Source organism: Enhydra lutris, unplaced genomic scaffold (genome assembly GCF_002288905.1).
Source record: "Enhydra lutris kenyoni isolate GAN:26980312 unplaced genomic scaffold, ASM228890v2 scaffoldscaffold51, whole genome shotgun sequence".
Lineage (NCBI taxonomy): Eukaryota > Metazoa > Chordata > Mammalia > Carnivora > Mustelidae > Enhydra > Enhydra lutris.
In genome coordinates this window covers 637,394-647,524 of record NW_019154135.1, presented here as the reverse complement: position 1 = coordinate 647,524, position 10,131 = coordinate 637,394, and the positions used below count along the sequence as shown (strand labels likewise).

The following is a 10,131-nucleotide window of genomic DNA, read 5'->3' as shown; positions in this document are numbered from 1 at the left end:
CTGGCGGGGATGTAAATTGATGCAATCACTCTGGGAAACAACTTGGCACTAAAATCAAGTTAAACGTAAATATGCACTAAATGTGACTCAGCAGTTTCACTCCTACTTAATATCCAGGAGCAGGGGCCAACAAACCATGCTGTGATGGCCCAGTCCAGCCCCGTGTCCATGTGCTTATGTATTGTCCATGGCTGCTTTCACAATACATGGGCCGAGTTGAATAGTAACAACAGAAAACATGTAGCCCAAGGGGTGCCTGGGTGGCTCAGTTGGTCACGTGTCCGCCTTCAGCTTAGGTCATGATCTCATAGTCCTGGGATCGAGTCCTGCACTGGGCTCCCTGCTCAGCAGGGGTCTGCTTCTCCCTCTCCCTCTGCTCCTCCCCCCTGCTCGGCTCTCTCTCTCAAATAAATAAATAAAGTCTTTAAAAAAAAAGAAAGAAAGAAAGAAAGAAAACATGTAGCCCTCAAAGTCTAAAATATTTACTATTTAGCCCTTAACAGAAAAATTTGCCAACCCCTGACCTAAAGAGATTTATCCACTGAAAGAGATTCTGTGAGGCAGCTGGAGCCGGAGCCTGGTGTCTGGCTGGCTGGGTGTCGGCAGCGGCCATGAGGCGGAGAGGCCATGAGGAAGAGGCCTGCGGTGTGTGGCTGGACGCTGCGGCGCTGAAGCGGCGGAGAGTGCAGTTCTGGAAACTGGAAGCCCAAGATCAGAGTGCTGCCATGGTCAAGTTCCAACATATTTAATGAAGCCAAACACCAAAATGTTAACAGACTTTCCTGGAGAGAAAAAGGCTAAGATTTCTTTTACTCAAAGAATTCCACCTACAGGCATTCGGCAGACCAGCATGGCTTCCTTCTTTACCCTGCAGCCAGGAAAGACAAATGATGGTGACCAGAGGAGTGTTTCGTCTCATATAGAAAGTCAGATCAACGAAGAGTCTGAGAAAGATGCAGCCCATCTAGATCATCTGATCCAGGGCTTGGAGTGTATGTCACCCCCATTAGCCACTTCAACCCCTGCAGATACCCAGGAAGCTGGACTTTCTCTTCATTCCCTCCAGGCTTCTGACCACCACAGAATGGGAACTTCGTTTTGGACGATGCTGTCTTTGCCCCAGCCTGACCCCTTGGTCTGTGCTGGAAAGAGCAAAGCCTCATTCTCTTGTTCCTTCACTCAGAACTTGGAAGGTCCTTACTTGCTGGACCAACAGGAAGGAGATAAAGACTCTTTCTGGAAAAGGGAATGGCTTCATGGATCTAAGGAAAAAAACTATCAGGATGTGGAGAGATGCATTCAACCACCGGGGAGGCAAAGGCCTTCAGTCCTTGGACAAGATTAAATTGGGAAAGGTGTCTGCCCGAGAAACCAGGCAGGACCCCATCCTCCCTCAAACATTCCATTCCCGGAACGGAGAAAACACAGACTTAGTGAAACAAAGCCCTTGTCCTGTCCCTGCGTTTTCCTGGGACAGTGAAAAGAATGACTCCTGGAGTCAGCTTTTCACTGAGGATTCTCAGGGCCAGCGGGTCATTGCCCACAACTCTAGAGCTCCTTTTCGAGATGTAACGAACAATCAGAATCGGGACTTAGGGCAGTTGCACAATAGCTCTTGGGCTCTGTGCCAGCAGAGGCCAACTCAGTTAAATCTGCAGCCTGATTTGCTCTTTACCCAGGACTCCGAAGGTAATCAAGTTATCAGGCACCAAGTCTAAATACCTTGATGATGGTTTGGTTCTAGAAGTACCTTGAGATGACAGAGCTATAGGAAAATATTGGGCGGGAGGGCAGCGGAGGGAGGCAAGGGATGAAGTTATTATTGAGCATTTCTTTGTGTAAATAAACCAGGTGGTGGCACTTGTTAAAAAAAATAATAATAATAAGGTTCTCACATACCCTAAATCCACCTGCCATTTACATTTTCTAGTTTCATTGCCTAAGTTTGTTTGTCCTTTCCCTAGCAAGACGAAGGATGCAGAACTGTTCCCATGGGAAGCTGTGTCAATGGTCTGGTACATGAAAAATAGCTTGAATTTCATGAACACCCCCCCAAAGTTTCTTCATTTACTAATTGGCCCATCCATTGCAAGATGAACTTTTAAGGTGAAGATAACAGAAGCTGGTGCTGGAAACCTGAGCTCTTGCATTTCTTCTCGGGGAGAGTTGCAAAAGAATGACATTTTTCCATATGTAATAGACCTCAGATATTTACGTGCTAACACACATATAATTTTCACTTGTGGCACACAATGGCTCTGTAAGAATATGATTATCTGTTGAATCTGTTTCCACTTTTATGATGCAGACCTCAATGTAATATCTCATAAAGTCTCTGCCTTCTCAAGTTTCAAGGGCTCACTTCCTCATTTTCTTATGTCAGGACTTGATGAGTTAGTCATTTTTGTGTATCCATCACATTTATGTCATTATATATTTCAATATAAAAACAATAATAAATAGTATTTGTATAGTACTTTATGTTTTGCAAGATGCCTTAACATTAAGTATTTCATTTGTTCTATCTCTTTGATTCCAAGATTTCACATTTTAGCAGTTCCAACATCAGTGTGCATCTTTTTTTTTCTTTTTTGAGAGAGAGAGAGTGCACAAGCTAGGGAGGGGCAAAGGGAGAGAAGCAGGTTCCCCACTGCATGGGGATCCCAACGTGGGACTCAATCCCAGGACCGTAAGATCAGGACTTGAGCTGAAGGCAGACGCTTAACCGGCTAAGCCACCTAGGCGCCCACAGAGTGCATCTTATAGTTGATAGTGTTATACTCTGATTGGCGGTTTTCCTCTTAGTTGTACATAAAATAATTTACTTACAAAAACTTACATCACTTAGAATCATTTACATCACTTACAATTAAACCTATCTTAGAGTCTATGAAATATTATAATTCTGACCAAAATCTTCCCTCTGATATAATCATAATAATTTTACTGAGGGAAAAACCGAGGCTAAAAGGAGTAATATTTTTGCAAAGATTTGTAGGTAGTTAGTAGTGAATCCTGTGTTCGAAACCTGATTCTTGACCCATTATTGATAGTGGTGGTACCCATCCAGGGTGGCCAGCTGGTGTGGGAAATAAAGAGCACATAAAAGTGGGTCTAGACACAGAACTATAGGTGATGGGCTAGAACACGAATCGTCTCTTCACATCTTTGCAACCCCCTCACCTGTGTCCTCTACCCTAAAGAGCACATAAAAGTGGGTCTAGACACAGAACTATAGGTGATGGGCTAGAACACGAATCATCTCTTCACATCTTTGCAACCCCCTCACCTGTGTCCTCTACCCCAACACAACCCCTCATATATCCAATCCCAAATCCTGTTCCTTCAAGTTATTCCAAGTCTTCCCATTTCTGTCCTAAAGATCACAACTCTAAATACTCAGATGTAGTACATTAAATCTTCCTCTATGTTGCAACTAACACCTATCTGACTCAGTGTACCAAAACACCCCAAAAGTAACTCCCCCCAGCATTCTTTGGATTATATCACTCTCATCTCAGGAAGCCAAATAAGCCTCCTTTTTAATATTATCTGGATGCCATGTAGGAACGAACTGTGAGTATACCTACAAAATAAAAGCAATTCAGATGTTCCAAACAAACAAACACAGCCTAGATATGTTAAAACCCAAATTAGACATGTTAAAACCCAAATTAGGTCAACGGAAAGCCCAAAATGATCAGTGACCTTGAGAATCATCATAACTGCTTGGATGGGGAATGGGGAAGAGGCAGAGAAATTGTTTATAAATAAATTTTATTCTAAAAGGCAAATGTGGCCTCCTCAGAATCAGAATCTAAAGTTGAGCCTTCCCAGAATATCCACAGTCCAAAGAATCTCGCTGGGAAACATTTTTGAGGAATGCCTATTTTATGACCCTGAAGTCATCATGTTAAGTTTTGGAAGGCTGCTCAGGGTGAATGAAGAAGAAGCTCATTTCATTAAATTTGACAGTATTTATCTTTCTGCCAGCAGCAGCTTGAATATGGCAGCAAACTTCTTTTTCTCTGTGTATTTCCAACACTTAGTACCATGCCAGACCCATGGTCCTGGGCAGAATCTGTAGGCAGAGCTGCTAAGATTTATGACATGATCTTGCTTTAAGCACCAAATCATTCTGGCATCAAAAAATTTTGAATGAGAACATATTTTTAATCAGAGAGAATATTGCCTCTAAAAAAATTCCAATGTAAGAAAAAAATTCATTTTCTTAGCTAAGTAAATACAAATGTCTTGGAAACTCTGTTTATCTGGGAACAGTTAATATTGGATGAGACTTTTCTCATCATTCTCCTTGAAGTTCAACTTGCTTTGTTATCTAAGATGAAATCTAACAAATGGGTCATATAAATATCAAAGGTTGCACTCTAGATTTAGATCTGCTTTTATTTGATACAAATTCTAGGTCTAGATGCCTATAATCTCCCGGGGCTATTCTTTAGTTTATAGCTAGAGTAGCATGCAGCAACCTATGCTGCATATATTGTAGGAAGTCCAAACCTTCCCCAGGGGGACCTTGCAAGCTCACGATCACCTCCCACTGTAATGTATAATCTTTCTAAATTCTCAATTAGTCAGATGAGTTCAGAGACCAGTCAGTACTCATTGGTCAATGCCCAGGCTGCTGTCCTCTCCTGAACCTCCTTAGTCCATGCTCTACCCCACCTCTCTTCCATCATTCTCTCAAAAGACCAATAACCACAGCTGTTCTGTGTAGCAGACATTTAATTGATGGCTTAGGCTAACAGAAATGAATTCCATGCAGACAGGTTAGAACTGGCAACAGCATAAAACTGAGTATTAGACATCACTGTGCTAAGATCTGGAGGTCATCTCTACTGCAGATAATATTTTGTGAATCCTTCCTCTTCAGTCTTCACTTGTTCCTCACCTATCACATGTCTTCTGCATCTTGGCCTCTCTGATCCCCTCCCACTCAAGCTGGGAGCCTCCTAATGACTCTCTTCATCCAAGAGGGAAAAAATTCCAGTGACTTTGTAATGAGGAGTAATTCAGTTCTTTTTTGTTGTTGTTACATTAAAATTTAACTTAATACATTTTTTTTGAGGTTTTTGCTGCTTACAGGGAGAAACTGTTTAAACATGCACGTCGATCAGAGGTGATGACCATGGCACTTATCAATCAGGAAGGGCACAAATTCAGTGTCCTCAAGGTGCCCTACTATAACAGGATTAACCCTTTATTTTATTGTATTATTATTTTTTTTCATCATGGTCAGTGTACTCCTTAATCCTCATCACCTATTTCACCCACCTCTTACTCCCTCCCTCTGTAACCATCAGTTTGTCCTTTATAGTTAAGAGTCTATTTCTTAGTTTGTTTCTCTTCTTTTCCCATTTGCTCATTTTTTTTCCCCTTAAACTCCACATATGAGTGAGATCATATAGTATTTGCCTTTCTCTGATTGACTTATTTTGCTTAGCATAATGCTCTGTAGCTCTATCCATGTTGTGTATATGGCAAGATTTCATCCTTTTCATGGCTGAGTAATATTCCATCCTCCATATATATATCACATCTTCTTTATCCATCCATCAATGGATGTCTGGGCTGCTTCCATAGTTTGGCTTTTGTAAATAATCCTGCAATAAGCAGTGATTCATGCATCTCTTTGAATGAGTGTTCTTGCATTTTGGGGGGTTACTACCCCATAGTGTGATTACTGGATTGTAAGGAAGTTTTTTAATTTTTTGAAGAACTTCCTTACTGTTTTCCACAGTATCTGCTTCAGCTTACATTCCCACCAACAGTGTAAGAGGGTTCCTTTTTCTCCAAATCCTTGTCAATACCTGTTGTTTTTTATTTTAGCCATTCTGACAGGTGTTAGATGATGTCTTATTGTAGTTTTGATTTGCCTTTCCCTGATTATGAGCGATGTTGAGCATCTTTACATGTCTGTTGGCGATCTGGATGTCTTCTTGGAGAAATGTCTGTTCACGTCTCTGCCCATTTTTTAATTGGATTATTTGTTTTCCAGATGTTGAGTTGTATCAGTTCTTCATATATTTTAGATACTAATCCTTTACCAAATATGTCATTTGCAAATATCTTCTCTCACTCAGTAGGTTGTCTTTTAGTTTTGTTGATTGTTTCCTTTGTTGTGCAAAACATTTTATTTTGATGCAGTCCTAATAGTTTATTTATTTATTTTTGTTTCCCTTGTCTCTGGAGACAAATGTAGGAAAATGTTACTAAGGCCAATGTCAGAGAAATTACTGCCTGTGCTCTCTTCTAGGATTTTTATGGTTTCATATTTCACATTCCATTTTGAGTTTCTTTTTGCGTGTGGTGAAAGAAAATGGTCCAGTTTCATTCTTTTGCATGTAGCTGACCAGTTTTCCCAACACCATTTGTTGAAGACTGTCTTTTCCCTTTGTATATTCATTGCTCCTTTGTCAAAGATTGTCTATAAAATTGTGGGTTTGTTTCTGGGTTTTCTGTTCCATTCCTTTGATCTATGTGTCTATTTTTATGTCAGTACCACACTGTTTTAATTACTACCACTTTGTAATATAATTTGAAGTTTGGGGTTGTGATATCTCTAGCTTTGTTTTTATTTTTCAAGATTCCTTTGGCTATTTGGGGTCTTTTGTGGTTCCATACAAATTTAGAATTGTTTGCTCTAGTTTTGTGAAAAATGCTGTTGGTATTTTGACTGAGAGTGCATTAAATCTGCAGATTGCCTTGGGGAGTAGAGATATTTTAACAATTTTGTTTTCCAACCCAACTCAGGAGCATGGAATATCCTATCATTTCTTTACATTGTCTTGAATACCTTTCATCAATGTTCTATAGTTTTCAGAGTGCAGATCTTTCACCTCTTTAGTTATGTTGATTCCTAGATATTTTATTGTTTTTGGTGCATTGTAAATAGGATTGGTTTTTTTACTTTCACATTATGCTGCTTCATTATTAGTGTATAGAAATGCAACAAATTTCTGTAGGTTGAGTTTGTATCCTAAGACTTTGTGGAACTCATTTATCAGTTCTAAATTCAGTTCTTTATGGGCCTCCATTTTAACTTTCCTAGGCTATGCCCTACAGAATTTCAGTATCAAATAGATGATTTAACTCTACAAAAGGGAAATTTTCATCCTATGAGGAATTCTGTCTTTATTCTAGGTTGGCCAGCTTAAACTGAAAAATAAATGGATAGGTAGGTAGATAGATAGATAGATAGATATGTAGGTAGGTAGATAAATTTAAAATAGCATTTTTCCTTTCCTAGGTAAAGTTGTCATTAAGGAGTATATTTAATACAAATCATTGCAGGGAAGGGGACAAAAGTCTGTTCTTTCTGACCTCTAATACTATTTGGAAGAAACTGAAATAGTATTAAAACTGTATAAATCTTAAAACCCTGTTTTATAATGTCTATAATTTGCTTAAAAATGCTTCAGTACGGACAGCATGATGTAGAGAGATGTTGTGCGTTAATTTTAACTTACACCCTAGGGGCTGTCACTTATCCTAATCAGGAATTTACACTCAAAGGGGGGTCAGCTAGCATTTAATCAGAAAGGCCACTGCTATGCAGAGACCACAGCTATCTTAATCTTCAATCAAAACTAGACACTTGCCTAATTTACTTATTGAGTATTGAAATGGATTTGTGTTGGTGAAATTACTGGCTTGATCCTTAGTGCAAAAAAAGTTAGAATTGTCTAAATTAGTTAAACAAGTGGCATTTGAGATAGGAAAATTGAGTACTTTACTTTAGGTATGCCCTTACCTTACATGAACCAGCAAGTCCTCAAGATGCCATGTGAGATATGATTCCAGGCTCCACTTCAAAGGCTCACTGGTCATCTGCTACCAATTATCGGGTAAAACTACACCTTTAGACTTTGACTTCTGTTTCTATTGAAGTCTTAAATAGGATTTTCCTTGCTCATCTCGCTTCAAGTAAACCTTCCATTTAAGGTGTTTGCAGATCACCTGAAGTACCGAGAGGCAGATCTTCATGAATTCACAGAATGGGTTCTTTGATGGTTAATGGGCCTGCTTACTAAAGCTGTTTATCTAATAAATGTTTGCATGTGTGGCAGAATTTGTCCTGCGACCTTGCTTTCCTTTAAAACCAGATTGTGGAGGATTAGTTAACTATTAGAGTACCGACATTTGTAGCTACTACGATCTACCAAAAAGGACCTAATAGTTGCACATACCCAACTGATTTAGGTGGGTTCAAAGCCCTCTGTGTAGCCAACAGTTTCACTGTGCCAGGGTGAATATCTGCTCCCACACCGCATTGCAGAGGGCTGGATATATAACGCTTTTCTCTATATGTGTTCTATGGATGCGTAGCAAGGGTATACCATAAATCTCACTAGGAGATAAGAATGAGGAGAAGGGATTACATTGGCTCACTTTGTCATTTTGGTGTATCATGGAGAAATGTGAATACGGGTACGATAGAGGTGAAATCAGATAGGGTGACTAGAGCAGGACAGGGCCTCTCAAGGAATACCTGAATTAGATACCTATCGGTGTGCAGGAGTGACCAAGCCCAAGAAATTTGCAAAACTAAATTGTTCGGAAAATGAAGGTAAGCACAGGAAGTACCAGGCTATTGATTTGAAATGAAAAATAAAGGTCATATGGGCTAAATTTCTGGCATCAAGATGAGCAAGGAAAATCTTATTTAAGACTTCAATAGAAAGACAAGTCAAAATAAGAAAGTTACCAGGGGAATATGGGTGTTAAGTAGATGAACCAACAAGTCACATGTTTAACATCTGGATTACACTGTTTCAACTTATCTTCCTCTACTTTAGTGACAATATTGACAATAGAGCACAAAGTCAATGGCCAAGGCTCCTTCTCCATTGACAAGTTGTGTTTGTGTTACAAGTCTGCCTTTTTGTGGAAAACTTGTACCTTAAATTTGGTCACCATCAAATCTTGCAATCCTATGTTCATTGTATCACTTTAAGGTAATTTTTCATCATATTTTATGTGGTCCCTTAAAGATATGCTTCGATTTGAAATCTATGTGGCATCTTCCAACCTTGGTAACAATAGCTCATAAATAACATTCTTTGTTGCCAAAAAAACCAAAAAACAAAAATAAAAACAAAACCACAACACTCATTCCAAGACCCTCCACAAATAACCTGCTTTACTTTGTACATTTTTGTGAGAAGCATGGTGATCTCAATCACAAAGCTTGAGAAGATATTTGAAGATAGTCTGTTCTAAGCTCCCTTTCTTTCTTTCTCAAATATGAACATCTAAATTATTCTGTTTACCATATTTTTCAGAGCTCATTATCATGAAAACATTTGCAAGCCCCGCATTAAGAGAATTCTTTGGAAAAAATTATGGAAGAAAAACAAAGAGTTAAAATCCCATACATGTTTCCCAGAAGGCTTTCTGTCCCAAGAAATCCCTTCCATCTCACAGACTTCCCGATTCTGTTTGGGACTCAACCCTGGGGGTAGAAGGGACTCAGCCTCTTGGCCCCATGTAGTCCTTTCCCTACATCATTGATCTGAAAATAGCTGTCCCCAAACCACACTATTCTGATAGACTTCTGTGAAGATAGTGCAAATGGACTTTGACAGACTTACAGATTCAAGCTATACAAATCCTAAATAGCCCATTTTTTTTGGACTCACTCAGGTCCAAGGAGGGAGGCAGGAAGATGCCAACATCAAGTCTTAATTACAAGTGTAATTAAAAGCAAGTGTGCCAGACTCTCACTTAGGTCATGGAAACAGAAAATTCCATGGTTAGAGACTTGGCATGTCTGTCATTCCAGTGTTGTTTTAATGCCACTTTTATTCTCTGAACAGAAAAGTTTGTGATTTTTATTTTTGAGATTATACCAAATTGTTCCACTGATCTTAAAATCAATTTCAAGAGACATGAAATATTGCATTTTATTCCTAAAGCAGGTGGTATAAAATGCAGAAATTGTCATACACAAGAGTTTCCTAAAAACCTGGAGTGTCTGTTCTAGTCGAATGTGTTTTTGTAAGAAGAATTGTTGATTTTCTTTTCATGATTAAAAAGCCTATTTTAGCATCTAATCAAACCTGGTGCGTGCAAGCCATTTTACAAAGAGAACTGGTTGACAACAACTAC

General features: G+C 39.2%; 1 protein-coding gene across 1 annotated transcript; it reads left to right on the top strand.

Moving 5' to 3' along the window:
* Positions 1–611: 611 nt before the first annotated feature.
* On the top strand, positions 612–1,853 carry LOC111157074 (aurora kinase A and ninein-interacting protein-like). The gene is given in 3 exon segments (XM_022518295.1): positions 612–688; positions 739–1,309; positions 1,311–1,853. Coding segments are annotated over 3 exon segments (1,056 nt in total). The 3' UTR covers positions 1,719–1,853.
* The last annotated feature ends 8,278 nt before the right edge of the window (positions 1,854–10,131 follow it).